The following is an 18,679-nucleotide window of genomic DNA, read 5'->3' as shown; positions in this document are numbered from 1 at the left end:
ATTGTAAGAATGGGGTGATAAACTATTTAATATATGTGCTATAAGGATGTCCAAGCATATTCTCCCATCTTTTCTTAGCTATCAGTTCAGCCATTTCTTGTGGACCATTGTACTAGTATATAAGGATAGAATCATAGAATCGTTTAGGTTGGAAAGGACCTTTAAGATCATCAAGTCCAACTGTGAACCTAACACTGCCAAGTTCACCACTAAACCATGTCCCTAAGCACCTCATCTTTTAAATACCTCCAGGGATGGTGACTCAACCACCTCCCTGGGCAGCCTGTTACAATGCTTGACAGCCCTTTCAGTGAGGAAGTTTTGCCTAATATCCAATCTAAACCTCCCCTGGCACAACTTGAGGCCATTTCCTCTTGTCCTGTCACTCATCACTTGGGAGAAGAGACCAGCACCCACCTCTCTGCAACCTCCTTTCAGGTAGTTGTAGAGAGCGGTAAGGTCTCCCCTGAGCCTCCTCTTCACCAGACTGTATGTCTTCTCCCTGAAAGGACATAACTCTTACTATTTTCAAACATACAATTTTATTTGAATTGTCTGCGTGATATAGGACAGCACGTACTGATTACTCAAATTAACTGTATACCACTTTTCAACCTGTATTCTACAGGCATCCTTGTATTTGGCTTGCCTGTGCTCTCCACATGCTTTGAAACCGATAGGAGAAAGGCACCTAGTATCTTTGATAACTGTGATTCAGTTTCACAATAGGAAAACGATAAAAATTTACCTTCAGTATCTTCTCTGGTGTTAGCTATATGAATGACACAACAAGAATAAGACAGCGTAGTCCTTTCCTTCAAGTGACATGCAGTCTTGCTTCGACAGAATCCAGACTCCAAAGGGAAAGAGGGCAGTAGGGGGGTGCACCACCAGAACATGTCTATGGCACTGTTAAGTTTAATGCATTTGCTACATCTTTGTGTTTCTTTTTCTCTTTCTTTTTCTTTTTCTTCAGTTACATTTAAGCTGTTTTCAAGACCCTAGTGGGATTTGTGAGAACGAAAGGGAATAAAAAAATACAAAGGGAGAAACCAGGAAAGGCGAAAAACATGCCAGAAGCAGGGTGGGGTGATAAAAAGACAGTTAGTATAGTACAGTAAGGGGGTAAACCGTAGACCTCAGAGGAAGTCAGTGAGGTGGGGAACAGGGCCAGAGGTGGCAGGCGAAGGGGAACAGGGGCCGAGCACAACATGCTGGAAGACAGAGCGAGACTGACAATGGCAAGTGTTGAACATGAGCTAAATATGGTGGTTCATGATGATGAGGTGAATTTGGAAAATTAAGTGAAACAAGAACTTCTAACATGTTTTTCCCCTCATCTATGTTTGCAATCACCTTTTACAGACTGTCTGATATAGTTACCCAGTTGCACAACATATTTGAAAATAAACCATGGGGTTTTTGTTTAGTCTGTAACATCATCATTACTCATCATTACTTGAAGTAGTTTAATTTCATTCTTATCTGTTTTGACAGCTGAATCTTATCTTCCTGGTGATCACATTGTGCAAAATGGTGAAGCACTCAAACACTTTGAAACCAGACTCTAGCAGGTTGGAAAACATTAAGTAAGTGCTTTGTGTTTGAGTATGAGAACTATGATTATTTTCTGATTGCTGAACTGATTGAAAGCTACTCTCCATTAGGAGCACATGCCATTGTCTCCCAGCAACTGCAGATGTCAATTAGAAGCAAACAGAGCCAGTCCTGCTTTCGTCACATTGTTGCTGTAATGTCACATACGCCGGTCAAAATTAGATAATTCAGCCTGGAACTAGTGCCAAGAAACTGTTTCACGGAAATGCCACAGCACTGTAGAAATTTCATTTGCATTTAAAATGCAGTTCAAAAATGATGTTCCTGTTTGCACGGCTGATATGATTATATTAAGTTTGTTTTGCTAAATGACTTTTTGATTTAGGGATTCTGAGCAGTTTCTACTCGTAATCCTGTTCTCCCAAGAGAATTGACTCTATTATTATTGTTAACTTGAAGATTATCTGCTGTTTTCATGCTAATTTAACAAATGTTGACTTTATCATGGTGCTGTACTGCAGTATCCCTTTTGCAGAGTAATATAAGTGTTATATAATTAACCAGGCTTTGGCAGCTCTTACTTCTTTAGATAGCGTTTTACTGTATTCTGTATAACTTTACGTTGTACTGAAGGTTTTTGTTATCAACACTGAAGGGATGGTGCAAGTTTCTAACACTGAGGGTTGGATGTGAAAGGGTCTTACAGATTTGCTTTGAATGTTGAAAATGGCAAAGGGAGATTTTTCAGTAAGGCTAACATTGTGAACTAGATGTTCTAGATAGGTCAGTATCAGCTTCATTGCATGTTGCATGATGTGAGAGAGAGCTAATCTTTAGCATCTCTCTCTTTTCTTCCTTTTCCTCTTTCTGTCTTCTCATCCACACCAGTAATTACCGTGTTTGTGATGGCTACTATAATACGGACTTACCTGGGTAAGATAGAACCCTACATTAACAAGTTTCTAGCATGATTTTTAACTTTACAAACTCGGTCAATATTGTGGATTTCCCTTAATTTTAATTAACAGTTTTGAGATACCTGATTTGCTAAAGAATTTTTAACTATTATATGCCTTTATAATTTTAAATTGCTTGCTTCTGCATTTTGAATTTCCTAATTTTGACTATTTTTTATAGACAATTAAAAATGCTCTTATTAATTTCTGTTTCAATTCTGTCTAATAATTTTGTTTCTCTTTTCTGCTTGTAATGCTTTCTAGCTATGAAGATAATAAGCCATTTATCAAGTAAGATCATTAGTTAGATGTGGAATTCACTGACTAAATTCCCTTTCCCTTTCATTCTGTGCCGTTCTCTACAATTCCTTTTTCTTAACCTATTCATGATGGAATCTTTTTTAGACTATTCTGTAGAGCAATGTCCATATTTTTGTCACATTTCAGCAGGGTTTCTTCATGTGGAAGTTAGATCATCTAGCTTCAGTTTAGCTGAGTTTATTGGAGCATTAAAGATTTGGGCTCTAGGCTTTTAATCTGCTGTTTAACCTTTGTGCACTTGTGTTATATTATTTGGTGTCATATGGCAGCACCACTGTTTAAAATCTATGGTGTGATTAGCGGCTAAGCCAGATTTATCAATCTCTTGTAAAAGCAGATAAAGCAATGGAGTAGCTGGGGCTTGCGCTATACTTCTGCATTTCAAAATAGTTCTGACATCCTATGCAGTTCTTGAGAAAGAAAAAGGTCATATCTACTCTTGCTGTTTTCACTGGAGACTAAGAGTACCAAATGGAATTGTTCTTTCTTTAATAGATAAAAGGTTAAACCCAAGGAATTTTTACATTTGAATATGAACCTAGTAAAAGTCAACTGCAGGAACTGAAATGTTAATATTGGATTTGGCAACATGCATTCTCATAAGTAATGTTACTAAAATTAATTTTCTTTTACAGATCCTGGGTCCTGGGTGCATTTGCTCTCCTGTGTCTCCTTGGCCTAACATGGTCATTTGGCCTGCTGTTTATCAATGAGGGGACTGTTGTGATGACGTATCTCTTCACAGTATTTAATGCTTTCCAAGGAATGTTTATTTTCATCTTTCATTGTGCTCTTCAAAAGAAAGTAAGTTACTGAAAACACAGATGCATGTTCCCTAACTCCTTAAAAATACCACATACATTTCTTTAAAAATAGAGAAAAAAAATAGCAATGTCAAGAACTGGAGTATTTTGAAGTAGTTCAAGGAGGGGACTAGGATTCAAAAGCAGTTCTTGCTGTGTGTGCTTGTGGTAGTCATGTAGCTGCTCTGTGGCCTTGGCGGGTTTAAAATGGATGCAGCGTTTCCAACCTGGGCTCAAAGAGTTTTGAGGCTTTGGGAATAAAATTATTGTAGAAGATGTGCTGTTTAACATTGGTGATGTGGTACATATTAGTCTGGACTTGCGGCCAAAAGTCCTTTATGTGCACATGAAACAAATCCTGCCTCCGCTGCAGCACTGCAAACAAAGGATCATTTGCAATATCAGCCCATCTCAGCCTGGAAACTCTCTCTCAGATCAAGGCAGAGGACCTCTCCTGAGATCCCATTAAGCTGCCACATAAAGCAATGGGTGATAGGCAGGGATCATACTATGAGTGCTCATTCATTGCGAAACTGAGATCTAAAAATTAATTTTCTTATGAACTTTGACACACCTTAGAAAAAAGTAGTCATTAACGTTAGACAACTGCTAATGGGGAGAGTTTTCCAAAGGTGCCAGCATGACTTTTTTTCAAGGGTTTGCCTTCCCCAGTAATCCCAACAGCTTCATGCTCTTAACTGGAAAAACTGGAATCCCCTGGCAAGAACCTTCCCTCGTGAGTGGGATGTGATAAATTAGTTCTGCTCCCCTTCGCCTGATGCAAGCAGAGGTGTCCAGAAGGAGCACATCTGCTGGGGAGAAGGAAAGCTTGCATGGGAGAGAGAAGCAAATAGGAGAGAAGGAAGTGAAGGGCGCAGCCGGGTGGGATTCTCTTTGGGTTCTCTGCACCCCTCCTCTTCCCCAGACTGAGGGTGGAGACTGCTTCCAAGAATGCCTTAGAGGTGCCTTAGTGAAGGACAGAAGAAAAAAGCTCATAGCCTGTGTTAGAAGGCATAGCAAATGAAAGTAACGAGAGTTGAGAGGAAGGGTAAACATCAAAAAATCCCACCAAAAAAACTTAACGTAAAGTGCAATACATCCTGCATTTGGAAATACCCAATTTGCAATATTTAGATTCTAAATATTTTTACCAGTTTTAGGCTGGAGACATAGCAACTATTAACTCCCATTATAATTAGCTCACCAGAGACATAATTAACTGATATTTATAAAATGGTTTGAGACCATTGGATAAAGCGTTGCTGTGCAAGTACAAAAATCACATTCTTGCATGTTCTCAACTGTACCAGCTCTAACAGTATCAGAGTCTCTAAATTTGGTGTAGACAATGGCATTCAGCCATGTTTTAGAAAAAGATCTGGTAGACAGAAAGAATTTTATCCACATAAGCACAGCACTTCTCTTATTTTGAGAGAACAAAAGCATGCTTAGAGAGGAGACTGAGCCTAAGAAAAGAAGAGAGGGAAGAAAATGCAAACATTTTCAAAATGCAAATAATTTCTAGATTAGGGTTTCATATAATGTTGCCCTTTCGACCACTTGTATTGGACTTGAAAATCAAAACCAGATTCCCTTTTTATTTCTTTTTACAGCTGTGCATTGTTTTTATAGTAAGTGGAGTCAGCAAAAAGCAATATTAAAATACCAGTCAAGTGTGAAAAAGCATAACCTAGAGCAGTAAGATTTATACCTGAAAGAATGTTAAAGCTGCCATTTAAGATTTTTAAGTTTCGATGCCTTTGACTGGATATCATCCTATCCTCTGTCTGCATAGCTAATGTAGTCTTTTTATTCTGTTATTACTAGTTGGTCACTAAATTGAACAGAGAAATAGAATTGTGAAAGTGAAAACTATTATGTTTCCAGTTCTGACAGGATGATAGTGCTGTTGCTTCCATCAGTTTCCAACAAGCTATAATTTAGAAATAATGACAGTGGAATGCGCAGTACTGACAGATAATGTACATGCACTGCAATATAGGCATTAGGCAAAACTGGCCCTGCAGGGTGGTATTTGGGTAAAAATACAGTTTTGATTGCTATTGTCTCTGCTATGTAGTGGTTTGGAGGATTTAATATGCATTAGTGTTCAGGAATGTATTTTCTTAGGTGTTATACCATCTAGTGATGATATATATAGACTTATGTTTTTCAGACTACAGAGTTAAAGATTATAATTCTATGTCCGTGCATTTCTGTTTTCATTTTTTTATGTGTCTTTTGTGCTGATATAGATAGGGATTCACTTAAAATATGTACTGTATACTTTTATAAAAACATAAGTTATTGTCCCCAGCTTGAAGTTAAGGCACTAACTATTCAAATTTTCTTCAATCTTGTGGTTTATAGAAACATCACAGTATGTATTCCATGAGTAAAATTCTTGTGATATTGAAAACAGCACATGGCATATTAAATTTATTACCTTCTTGCATTTTCCCCTCTCCCCTTTTTACATACCCGTAACTTACTTTCTGTATTCCTAGATCAAGCAGAATTTCCAGATTAGCTGAAATCCCACTTTTTCTAGAAACTTAGGAGTCTCATTGAAGTATAAGTGACACTTAGATTCCCAAGTATCTGGTGGAAGATTTATTAATTTAGACTTACACATCTTTAAAAATTTTATCCAGCGTCCTTTCACTGATGCCATCATGTTGCCGAGATGTGCATGCACTCTTATCTGAAAGTAGTAGTCAGTGTAGCAGTCATCGAATATGAGAGAATTAACTGCTCTGTAAATTAGTCCTGATTACTTTCATGACAAATGTTAACACACATAAATTACAAAACTAAAGTTTTCAGTAGGTGACTGGAAACAGAAGGTAAATAAATGCAGGCCAAATACTGAAATCATTTATTAGTTTTGTTGCTCTGTCAGACAAAAATCTCATACACATACGTGTATTCAGATTTGTAGGTTCAGCAAAGACAGTAATGAGGATTTTTATTTTTTGGTCCTAAAAGTGAAAGATGCTTAATTTCCCAGCCTTTACGGCTCAAAATTTGACTCTGGAACACGGATGGTGCCTCCGCCAGTGTAGCTGGCACTCTGCCTGGATCGGGGCAGGGGCGTTTGTGAGCTTTGTGCAATCCCAAAGCAGGTGTGACCACATCAGCTAGCAGCTGTCTGAGTTACAGAATAACTTTATATGAAAATGCCTTTATAGTCACTGCAGGTTTTGCACATTTTCTTGGAAGGGATGACTTAATGGGCAGTACCAAGCAGTGCAAAGGTTAGTTACCTCAGCCCTTCTTGCGTGCTGAGATGGGAAGGTAGGCTTCCTATGGTTTCTGCACCAAAAGCTCATACAAAAAAGACTATTTTCAGCCAGCATTCAATTCAGGTAAACTTAGCTATATTAATCTACAATATGAAGACCAAATAAAAATAATCCCATAAATAACTCAGTAATGACTATTCAGGTACATCTAAATGAAGTCTATGTATACTTCGGAAATAATTTGTTCAAAAACCCTGGAGAGCTGATAATGCTGTTGCCAGGTAGGGAAAAATACATGATTTTGCTAATGGCTAAATTCAATAGACAAGAATTATCTATTTGCTTGAAAAGTGTGTGAGTAGTTTCAATGCAAGGTTCATGTCTTTTTGCCGACAGAGATATTTGACACTATTTTTTGTGCTAAGTAATTTCTACCACCCCCCCATAGGTACGTAAGGAATACGGCAAATGCTTCCGACATTCCTACTGCTGTGGTGGACTACCAACTGAGAGTCCCCACAGTTCAGTGAAGGCATCAACAACAAGAACTAGTGCTCGCTATTCCTCTGGCACTCAGGTAACAAAGATTTTGACAGCATCTTTTAATTAACCTTATTTATAAAAAGCCTACTGAGATGTGTTCCAATCGGAAGCACTAATTGTCTTCTCAGTATTATCATTTTGATGGCAAGTACATACTTCTGCATAGTAGAATTGATTCTTTTTAAACATGTCCTTTTACTTTGGTCTAATGGAAACACCTTATTTTTCTTGTATTTAGGGGCTGGTTTATAGGAAGGCTTATACCACCATGCTTCATCTAAATGAAATTTAATAAATTAGAGTTTTAATAACAAAAGAAGAAATTCCACTGTGTGCTAGAAAAATGGTTTACTTTAGGCCAAAATAAACACAAATATTCTACATAATAGCACATAAATAGGAAAAAATCTTTTTGTAACTTACTATGCTTCTGTCTCACTGCTTTATGTTAACAGAGTCGTATAAGGAGGATGTGGAATGACACTGTGAGAAAACAATCTGAATCGTCTTTTATCTCAGGTGACATCAACAGCACTTCAACACTTAATCAAGGTCAGTCACTGGGAACATTTCAGTTGTAGAAGCCTTAAATTTTATACAGATTTTATATCATTCAGCACAGAAGAATTGAAAAGAATGTTTTCAAAAAAAATTTCTGGAACAAATGTTCTCTAAAAGCAGAGTTTTAAAGTCATCCACCAGCACATTTTAAAACGGTGTTCCCTCAACTGGCCCCCTGCTATAGAAGTTGAATTCCTTCATTCGTGGGAATGTATTTAAATAAGTTTCATCAATAATTTAACTTAAAAGCAAGATCATAATTTTAAATCTTTCCTAACCTTTATAGGTTAAATCTGAAACAGAAATATGAGTGCAGTAACATTTTAATGCATATTTGACTATGATTTTTAGGTGCAGAAATTTTCCCAGTGAAATCTAATTGATATCATTTCTATGCAAAAGATCACTGTACAGCATTTATCTTTTCTATTTCAAAGAGCATCGTATCTGTCACATGGGATAGAATCCAGATTTTCAGGCAAAGAGAAGCCAAAATTCCAAGTTTCTCAGCTGAAATAGATTTTGAAATCTGTAACTTCATTCTCATGTCCAGTTAGAAGACAAAGGTATTAACCGAAACAGAATGTCCCTTCCTTTCTCCCCTTCCCCCCTGTGTTTTTTTAAGGCAGTTTGAGCTAGCTATGGAGGGAAGACTGCTCTGTGCAAGCCAAGTTCAAAGCCTGTTCTTCCACCCATGTCCCTAGGAGAAGAACACGTAGCCCTGATCTCATTGCGGCCAGTTCCTGCTCAACTCATAAAGTTTCAAACAGAAAATTCATCGCTAAGGGCTGTTGTAAAGCCCTTGTCAACTAAAACTAGCAAATTTTCCTCTCTTGTTTTTTTTCAAGATTTGGTAGTAGAGATATGTACTTAACTCACACTTATTTTGGAAGTAAGAAGGGTGTTATTTTGCAAAAGAAAATATTTCAGAAAGCATGCTTCTGTTTTTGCTATTTGGCATATAGAAAGTGGATAAGATCCGTGTGTCTCACTGCTCCCCCCATCTGAGTCTTGTATGCTCCTGTGGCAAAATCGAAATTAAGTCACTTCTCCTAAGTAGAAAATGTATATTTTTCATGCCCAAGAGAGAAGTACGTTCCCTTCCAGTGTCTTATTAAAATCCTGTAAATACACTATAGATAAAAGTCTGGAATTTCACCCTAATTTGAATTTGATATCTCTGACTCCTGAGGTTTGCTCTAACCATGCTGCACCCTGAGTTAATTCAGAGTTGAACAGAGGTCTTGGAAGCTTTTCTCTGTTTCGGAGCTCCAGTCTCAAGTCACTGGAGATGTTCTGCCATGATGAGAAAAATTTATATCATCTTTATTCAATTATAATATTGTCACTACCTCAGTGATACATACGTATAAGGGTAGTTTAGTAAGTAATGGCAAGTGCCATTTTTCCTTTAAAATAAAAATCAAGCTTTTAAAGGGGGCAAAAAAATTTGAATTAAAAAAGAATTCTCTTAATTATAAATTACAGGTAATAATTCTAACCAAGATTGCACACAGTACACAAAAAAAACCCTAAGCAAAATATATTTCAGTTAGTATTTCTAGTAATAAGTACATTACAACTGAAAAAACTGTGATAAAACCTTTTTAGTTGTTCACTGATACAAACTTCCAAATAAGATTAGCATAATCAGGCAGTAGCTCTGAATTTTAGAACTTTCTGCTCATTTCTGCTTCCAAGTATCTATGGTAGTACAAAAGCATTAATATTTGGAATATATACTGTCTTTTCCTTGCCAAATAAAGATATCCATGCCACAAAAATAAAGCTGGCTCTTTAATTGTCCTTGGGTCTGTAATACGCTGATCCTGATACACTGCTGTGCAATGCAATAGAAAAGAAAGTGGAATTTTACCTTAATGAAATGTTTAAAGTAAGTTTTAAATCACAGCATTTTGTGTGGGTTTTTTTTGTCATTGTTCCAACCCATTTTTCTTCTGTTAGCTAGAAATCAGAGATTAATTGACTTTTTAATAATTTCTCAAAATATGCTGATTTTTTTTTAAATTATTCCAAGAGTTGTTTAAATGGTGTTGCATTAACATGTAAAGTGAGTTTAAAAAAAACCTGTTCATGTAGTATTTTGCTTCGTCTTACATTGTTTGTAAACTGATTGTTTAAAGAAAATTTGTCATTCAAAGAATTCTTTCCTAAAACCTGGCAGATAAATTTGCAGCATGAATGTCCCGGGAGAAAATGTGAATGCTCTGATTTCTTAGAGCAAATATTTTGCTTTCCCCTCAGCATGCATACTTTTGCATATACTAAGATATGCTTCTTGCAGTTTGTCATCCACTGTCTGTTTGAAAACAGCAATTCCCTTCCACTATCTGTGTGTTTTTAATAAACTGAATAACAGCTCTGATCCTGTCATAAGAGATTTTTCAATACCTTTCAATTTGGGAAATTCACTTCTCTCAATTCTGGACAGAAGTATTCCATACGATCATTTTTAAAGTTATAATAGCTTTATATAGTACCTTGATCTCTACACGTTTAATTGCTATTCTTGTGTAACAGTGATTTTGTATACATTAGTAAATGTCACTCTCACCAAATGTTTACTTTGGGGATTTGGACAGCACCTGTGAATTACTGGAATCTAACTGTATTTTCTTACTCCCATTTCAAATACATAACTCAAACACATTCAGAAATTTTCAGCTGAATTACGTTTGACAAGTCCTACATGATTCATGATGATAAAAGATATTCTTTATTGAAACTGTCAGCCTAAAATTAAAGAACTGACATTTTTTTTCTGTTTCCTTTGCTTTAGGAATGACTGGCAATTACCTACTAACAAACCCTCTTCTTCGACCACACGGCACTAACAACCCCTATAACACATTGCTCGCTGAAACAGTTGTATGTAATGCCCCTTCAGCTCCTGTGTTTAACTCACCAGGTGTGCTTATACTTCCTGAATATAACCGCTTTTCTTGGCTCGCTCCAAATCCCTTCTTTTCCCTAGATAGAAACTCAAGTTGCAATACCCTAGCCATACATTCTGAATTTCTGTCAGTTCGAGAAATACAGTATTGCCAATGTCAGCTTGTAAAACTGCACTATATTATAGTAATGCCTTTGCCGTAACAGTATTTACCAATAATTATCCATGTTTTTAACACAGGTGGCATAAATCTTAATATACTATTACAGGACTGACACCACATGGTCCGAGAGCCCATCTTCAAGATATATATCATTTAGAGGTATCATGTCTATGCAATATAAGGTTGACTCTAAAGCTTGCTGAGAAAAACCTGCTTATGGAACAGATTAGATACTAAAGCAGCGCAAGGCATCTTGACACCTTTGGATACCCCAGTGCAGAAAATTGTATCCAGCGTCAAATAGATCTAAACTATAGTATAGTGCAGCTTTATGGTAGATCATTTTCCTGTAGGAAAATCTTGAGCTTAACAGTTAGAACAGTTTAGTTCTGTAGGAATAAAGGATGTCATCACTTACCTAACATTTTGTTGTTACATTATCTAGTTGCTTTTTTTAACTACGGTGCAATTCATCAGTAAATGTCTAGCAGTTACTGTTTGATGAGTCACAAGATCACTGTAGTATAACTGGAATGATAAATCTTTGATAAAGAGCTCATAAAACCTTGTTCCCAGTTTTTATTTCAAGTTTCCTTTTTAACTGAACTGTAGTTTCTATTTTCATTCTCTTGTTTTCTTACTTTCCTTATGCTTTCCTCTAGCAACCTACAGAGAGACAAGTATGGGAGTAAAACTTAACTTTGCCTATCAAATGTAAATTTTTTCAGCATGATTTTTAATGGGCACAATTAAAACATAACTAGCGGTCATGAAGTAGACTCAGCGGGCAAGTGGTTCACAATTTGCAAATGATATGTTTCCACATTCAAAAAGTACTTGCATACTGCTTTTTGGGAAACGACATGAGGTCTGTAGCAAACCCTATTGGTAACAGAAGTTATGCAATGCTGAAATAATTTGCTGTTTAAAACCAAAGCAGTGTCAAGCAGAAATGCTTAACAATTTACTTACATTTTTACATTCCCACAGTAATCTTGCTACAGGCTATGGAAAGATTTCAAGTGAATTACCTGATCATGGGCAACAAAATTTGCCTCCTCAAACCAATTTGAATATACTCTAGCATGTTTAACTCTGCAGTATATCATAGAAAACTCGTTTTGGATTATCAGATATATTTTGGTATCTGTTTAGCAGAAGAAAAGAGAATTAAAATTATCAAATTAAATCACTTTCATGAGGGAAATGAATGCCAGCATGTGGTCCATGTGTTGTCTACTTTTATAAATGCCATATGTTCTGTGCAGCTAAATCCATTGCAAGAAAAATCTTGGAACGTATATGAAATTGCAAAACTACAAAGTTGTTTAATCAAAGCTTAAAGAGACCTTTCAAACAACCCTCATCACTGTTTAAATCAGTACACATGGAGAGGAGTTAACAATAACGCAAATACAAAATGATTTGCAAATTACTCAGAATTTATTTGGAAATAGCTACTCTGTTTTTTAAAGTTGAAGACAAAAACCTTTTCATGAGAAAATGCAATTACTTTTTAATTAAAAACAATATTTTCCAAAGAAGATTGAATTTTCTAGGATAAGCTGCAGCTTTAATTATGAAAAAACACGAAACAGGAAAATGTATAATATTTCCCAAAACAACTTTTTTCTTATACTCCTCCAAGCCTTGCATATAATGCAGCAGCCTCACAGTGGTCAGTCTCATTTCAGTAAAGTCACTCCATTCTTTCTTCCAGACATATCTGTAGATAAAGTGATTTTCTAGGAATGCTCTAACTATCTGACTTTCCATGGTTCAGACTGTTTAATTTCTTTCAAAGTTTTTTTTTCTTTTTCCTTTGCTTGGGAAGCACTGTGCTGTCATAGTTTCCATGTGTTTGTGTCTATAGGAAAAACTTTTCTTTATTGTGCTACCAAAAAAAAAAAGAAGCCAAACCCAAAACCATAAAGACCTTAACCATCATAAGACTTCATCCCTCCCCGCCCCCCCCCGCCTTAAACTTCTTTTCATGTTTCCAGCAGACTTACCCAATCTGTCATTCCTCCAGCAGCTATGAGATATCAGCCATGGCTGATTTCCTCTTCCCATTCCACAACTAATATTTATTCTTTGGTTTAATTTCTGTGACCCATACTTACAGAAATTCCTAACATTTCTGCATTTGACTTCCATGCCCATGGTAACTGTGGGCCTAACTCTTAATTAACTATTCTGATTCATTCAGCGCTGTCACTGTGACTGATGCAGACTGCAGGCAAACTTTGACCTTTAGAAGCCTGGGGCCGTTGTTGGCAGACAGAATATTAGTGCAAAAAAATTACATTAAGTGGGAAAAGAAAAGCTGTTATTGCTTAGTAATCTAATTTGCTGAACCCTTGCTCTGACTAAGTTGCTGAGAAGCTCAGTAATTCTTCATCATGTTACAATAAATCATTTTACTTTCTTTTATGTATCAGCTACTCTTAGGCCAGATAGCCTGAGCAGACAGACATGATGTGAGTTGTCCAAAGTGAGTCATTCCACCTGCTGTCTATCGTGTTGTTGGATGGTGCTTGTGGGCCCTGGTCCCTGTAGTGTGAAAGATGGCTGTCCTTGTTTGACATAAATTCTTTGTATTTATCCATTTTTTCATTCTTTTCTTTACTTCATCTCAAAAAAAAAAAAAAAGGAAAAAATGTTAGAAATGTTGTTAAAGTAGTTGCTTGCCAGTTATGTGGGTTTATGTTGTACATTTACCTTCAGTTATGTCTGTGGTCTAATTAGTTTTTAATTTAGTGTTGTTTAGGACAAATTCTGTTAATTTTCTTTTTCTAAATCATGGTGGTGTACTTCAAAACATCGATGTTTCCAAATGAATTGCTTTGCATTATATATGCAAGGGCATGGAGTGAACAGTTCCTTGTGGAAGAGTCACAGAATTGACACCAAATTAAGAAACTAAAATGCCACTATTCCCCACAGGAAATACACATTACTATTTTTAAAATGCATCTTTCCTATAAGGTGTGCAACTGTTTACATTTGGGAATGTTCAATAACCTAACTTCTCTCAAGTCTTACTTCCAAGTACAACTTTGTCCTGAACTACATTAAAGAATTTTGTTAAAAAAGAATAATTAAGTGATAAAAAGCACATCAGGCAATAACCAGAGCTGTCCTTTTCCATTTCAGGACATTCACTGAACAATGCCAGGGATACAAGTGCCATGGATACTCTACCGCTAAATGGTAATTTCAACAACAGCTACTCATTGCGCAACGGAGACTATAACGACAGCGTGCAAGTTGTAGACTGTGGACTAAGCCTGAATGATACTGCTTTTGAGAAAATGATCATTTCAGAATTAGTGCACAACAACCTGCGGGGCAGCAGCAAGAACCACAACCTGGAGCGCACGCTACCAGCCAAAGCTGTGATCGGCGGGAGCAGTAGCGAAGATGACGCCATCGTGGCAGATGCCTCATCTTTGATGCACAGTGACACCCCCGGGCTGGAGCTCCACCACAAAGAGCTTGAGGCCCCACTCATTCCTCAGCGGACTCACTCCCTTCTGTACCAGCCCCAGAAGAAAGTGAAGACCGAGGGAACCGACAGCTACGTCTCACAGCTGACAGCCGAGGCTGACGACCACCTCCAGTCCCCCAACAGAGACTCTCTTTACACGAGCATGCCCAATCTCAGAGACTCTCCATATCCAGAGAGCAGCCCCGACATTGAAGAAGATCTCTCTCCCTCCAGGAGGAGTGACAATGAGGACATTTACTACAAGAGCATGCCAAACCTAGGAGCTGGCCATCAGCTTCAGATGTACTATCAAATCAGCAGGGGTAATAGCGACGGCTATATAATTCCCATTAACAAGGAAGGATGTATTCCAGAAGGGGATGTTAGAGAAGGACAAATGCAACTAGTGACAAGCCTTTAATAGTGTAGCAAAGAAATATTAAAGGCCACGTACAAGTATTAAAAAGACTTAATTGGCCCCATGCAGGCTCCCTCATATCTGCTTGAAGAGACAATTCTGCTGACCCTGTGGTTCTCCAGTAACGGGGATGACTGGACCTCGCAGTTCTGTGAATTTTTATAAAACAAAAACTTTGTATATACACAGAGTATACTAAAATGAATTATTTGTTACAAAGAAAAGAAATACCAACAAGGTATTTTAAGATATCTTCTGCTGCTGAATTTAACAAAATTGTGAAAAAAAGAGAAATAAACACTTTCCAGCCATTTTACTGCAGCAGTTTGTGAACTAAATTTGTAAATATGGCTGCACCATTTTTTTTCTAGGCCTACATTGTATTATATACAAGGCGTAGGCTCTAAAATCCTGTGGGACAAATTTACTGTACCTTACTATTCCTGACAAGACTTGCAAAAGCAGGAGAGATATTCTGCATCAGTTTGCAGTTCACTGCAAATCTTTTCCATTAGGGCAAAGATTGAAAACATGTCTAACCACTAGCAATCAAGCCACAGGCCTTATTTCATATATTTCCTCAACTGTACAATGAACCGTTCTCATGAAAAAATGGCTAAAGAAATTATATTTTGTTCTATTGCTAGGGTAAAATAAATACATTTGTGTCCAACTGAAATATAATTGTCATTAAAAAAAAATTTAAAGGGTTTGAAGAAAATATTGTGAAAAGCTCTTGGTTGCACATATGTTATAAGCTGTTTTTCTTACACTCTGTTCATAGTACGGTAGTATGTTTAAAATGCAAGTTCTACCCGTTTTCACTTATTTTTCACTGTAAACAGTGTTCTGCTTTGACAAGTTAGTTTTTATTCTTACGTTTTGAATTTTTATTGCCAAAAACCATAATTTGGGGAGAAAATTGTTTTAGAAGCCAATTATGCCAAGCCTTGCACAAATTTGGTATAGCTAACAAAGATTGTAACTCAATTCCCTGTTCATTCTTTAATCAGGGTTGGGTGGTAAGGGGTAAAGGGGACACTGGACACTTCTCACAATCTTTCTCGTGAATAAAAGGTGCCTGTCCTTTAAAAAAAAAATAAATAAAACATAACTATTACTCTTCCATATTCCTTCTGCCTATATTTAGTAATTAATTTATTTTATGATAAAAATCTAATGAAATGTAAATTGTTTCAACAAAATTCTGCTTTTTTCATCCCTTTGTGTAAACCTGTTAATAATGAGCCCATCACTAATATCCAGTGTAAAGTTTAACACCTGTTTGACAGTAAATAAATGTGAATTTTTTCCAAATAGGTAAAATGTGCATTATTATGTACGAAGCATAATTGGCATCAGTAGTCCTTCGACCCAGCTGTATCCTGCTTAGAATGGCTTCTTTACATTTCATGATTGAAGTGTCGAGAATACAATAGAAACTGTCCATATAGCTCTACAGAAAAAAGGTCATCTTTACTATTCATTTCTCTAGTCACAATTGAATAGGATCAAACTCAGACATAGCAGGGTCATTAGGAAAATGTACTGTAATTTCATATATTTACATAACTTCTAAGTAGGCATTTGTACTGAAATTAAATAAGGTGATAAACACCACTATCATATTCTCGGCAACAGTAATTAGCAGTTAATTATTAGTGATGAAGATACATGGTTGCAGTGGGGAAAACGTGAATAAGCAGCATTTGGATAGCACTCGGAGTGCTATCCAAATAACTAATCCATCACGGCACTGGTTTGAGTTAGATAAATAAGCATGACTGTCCCCGTTTTTATCAGACTAGAGAACCGCAGAAGGCAGCTGATGCCCAAGATGTTATCTACAAAGCAGTGGCAAAATTGGAAGTCTGAAGTCTTTTTTGTCTTGATTCCCAAGCCTCTTTTGTCCCTCTCAACCAGGGCCTCTCAAAGATAGCGCCAAGGACTTCATTTGTCACAACTCCCAAAACTGTGTTCTTCCGAATAACTCTAAAATTAATGCCCCGTCATCACAGAGGCCACAGTTTCATGTGTGGCCACTGTGACTATATGTATGAGAACAGCAAAAGTTCCTTTGAAAGCTGTATCAATTCTGTTACCTTCTAATGCATTGGAATATATAAAGTCCATGTGGAAAATAAATCAATGCATTTTGAAAAAGTTTGGATTTCAGAAGAATATTTTGGGCAAGACTTTACTTCAAACTCTATAAAAACAAAAAGAAAATCCAGGCTGAGCTGGAACCATGGGGTTCAGGTAACCTCAATATATCTCTAATCAGGACTGTGACACCGTAGCAATTGTTCTTGAAGAAAAAGGCATATTCACCATCAATCCTACTGGTAACTCTTGCCATAACTTAACTTAAAAGTTACTGTGTTTACAGCAGAGTCACTGGAACATTTGAAATTTAATGAAAAACTGTTTACTTCTGTTTAGTAGAGATGCTTTAAAAAACTGAAGTCTCTATGAAATAAGAATTTGTTCTGATTCAGGGTATACAACAGACTCTTCAGAGGAAAAAATATTCCCTTGGTCTGTGGCAACTTAAAAGCATACTTGCTGCCTTCTACCTAGGAAATCACGTCTTAGGGATTTAAAAATTGTGGTGCTCAAGTAATTACAGTACACATGACCTAATAACATCACCAACTTTCAGCAGAATCTTCAGCCCTAGTTCGAGCAAGTACTCCTTTGTGTCTAACTAAAGGTGGCAAAACTACATGCTGGAAAAAGGTTTGTAGCATTGTGATCTTAAATATATATTCAATTACAAATGTAACAAGTATTCATAAAACAGAAAAATGTAGCTGATGAACCTAAGATGAACCAGCTGAACCTAAGTATCATAAGGGAATTCTTTCGTTAGCTTCTTTGTAATGTAGATGTTGCTTTTTAGTGAGCCTGGTTTTTTTAATGTTATGCTAGTGAGTGTCCTGTGTTTAGCTAGAAGCTAGCAGCTGATACCTTGCCAAATTTCTGTTGGTGTAACTTCTCAGTGTAGTAGGTTACAATATAATTATATAGCCGCCAGCTTATTGTAATTTCTTTATGTTCTCTCTCACGTTCCTGCCATCTTGTCTTGGGATCAGAAGGACAGAAGAATTCAGAGGAAGAGTTCGAGAATAGCGAAATAATGACAGCAGAATTAATGGAAACAAGTGTTTCTCCAGGGTCATCAGTTAACCAGTTCCTATGATGGTGCCAAGGATGTGCTGCTATTTTAGGCACTGTCTTTCAGAAGAGCTGTAATTTTCTTATGGCTAGTAATCTCCTGTTAGTATCAGTGTTAACCCTACTGGCTCAGTTCAATTCTTCCTTGTAACTTCAGTCCAGTTATATTAATTCCTACAAAAGATTAAATGGGATGTGCATTTAGTGAACTGTTGTATAATGGTGCTATGCATTGTTTAATATAAAATACATCTCAATTCTACATAAGTGAACCATAACATGAAGAAATGCAACACTGGTAATACCTTTATAGTTAAAATTAACCTTTATCTGTGAAGTCTACAATACACCTTTGCTTCTTTTAAATTGGAAATGAAATTACTAATAAAGTTTACATATATTCACTTATGTAGGCAATAAAAGGTGTTTCAAATTGACATAAGTTATGGATAAAATATGTGTCATATTTTATGTCCTAATTTTTAAGGAAATTTTTTTCTGAACTACTCAGAACATTATCTCAGACATTAA

At 36.6% G+C, this 18,679-nt stretch overlaps 1 protein-coding gene across 11 annotated transcripts in view; it reads left to right on the top strand.

The window, feature by feature from the left end:
- Window positions 1-16,288, top strand: part of ADGRL2 (adhesion G protein-coupled receptor L2) — a 128,291-nt gene extending 112,003 nt beyond the window's left edge. For 2 of the 11 annotated variants that reach the window (XM_059821981.1, XM_059821980.1), the window contains 5 exons: window positions 1,498-1,589; window positions 3,470-3,638; window positions 7,331-7,459; window positions 7,881-7,977; window positions 14,220-16,288. In XM_059821981.1, the coding sequence (XP_059677964.1) occupies window positions 1,498-1,589; window positions 3,470-3,638; window positions 7,331-7,459; window positions 7,881-7,977; window positions 14,220-14,974 (1,242 nt within the window). In that variant the 3' untranslated portion in view covers window positions 14,975-16,288. Of the gene's footprint in view, window positions 1-1,497; window positions 1,590-2,445; window positions 2,491-2,777; window positions 2,805-3,469; window positions 3,639-7,330; window positions 7,460-7,880; window positions 7,978-10,786; window positions 10,916-11,140; window positions 11,223-11,725; window positions 11,744-13,504; window positions 13,543-14,219 lie in introns of those variants that run through there. The other 9 variants (XM_059821989.1, XM_059821986.1, XM_059821979.1 and 6 more) reach the window with 8 other exon arrangements.
- Window positions 16,289-18,679: the final 2,391 nt, after the last annotated feature.

The sequence above is a fragment of the Gavia stellata genome, chromosome 10, assembly GCF_030936135.1.
Source record: "Gavia stellata isolate bGavSte3 chromosome 10, bGavSte3.hap2, whole genome shotgun sequence".
NCBI lineage: Eukaryota > Metazoa > Chordata > Aves > Gaviiformes > Gaviidae > Gavia > Gavia stellata.
The sequence above is the reverse complement of the archived record's forward strand: the minus strand, read 5'-3'. Positions and strand labels throughout refer to the sequence as shown.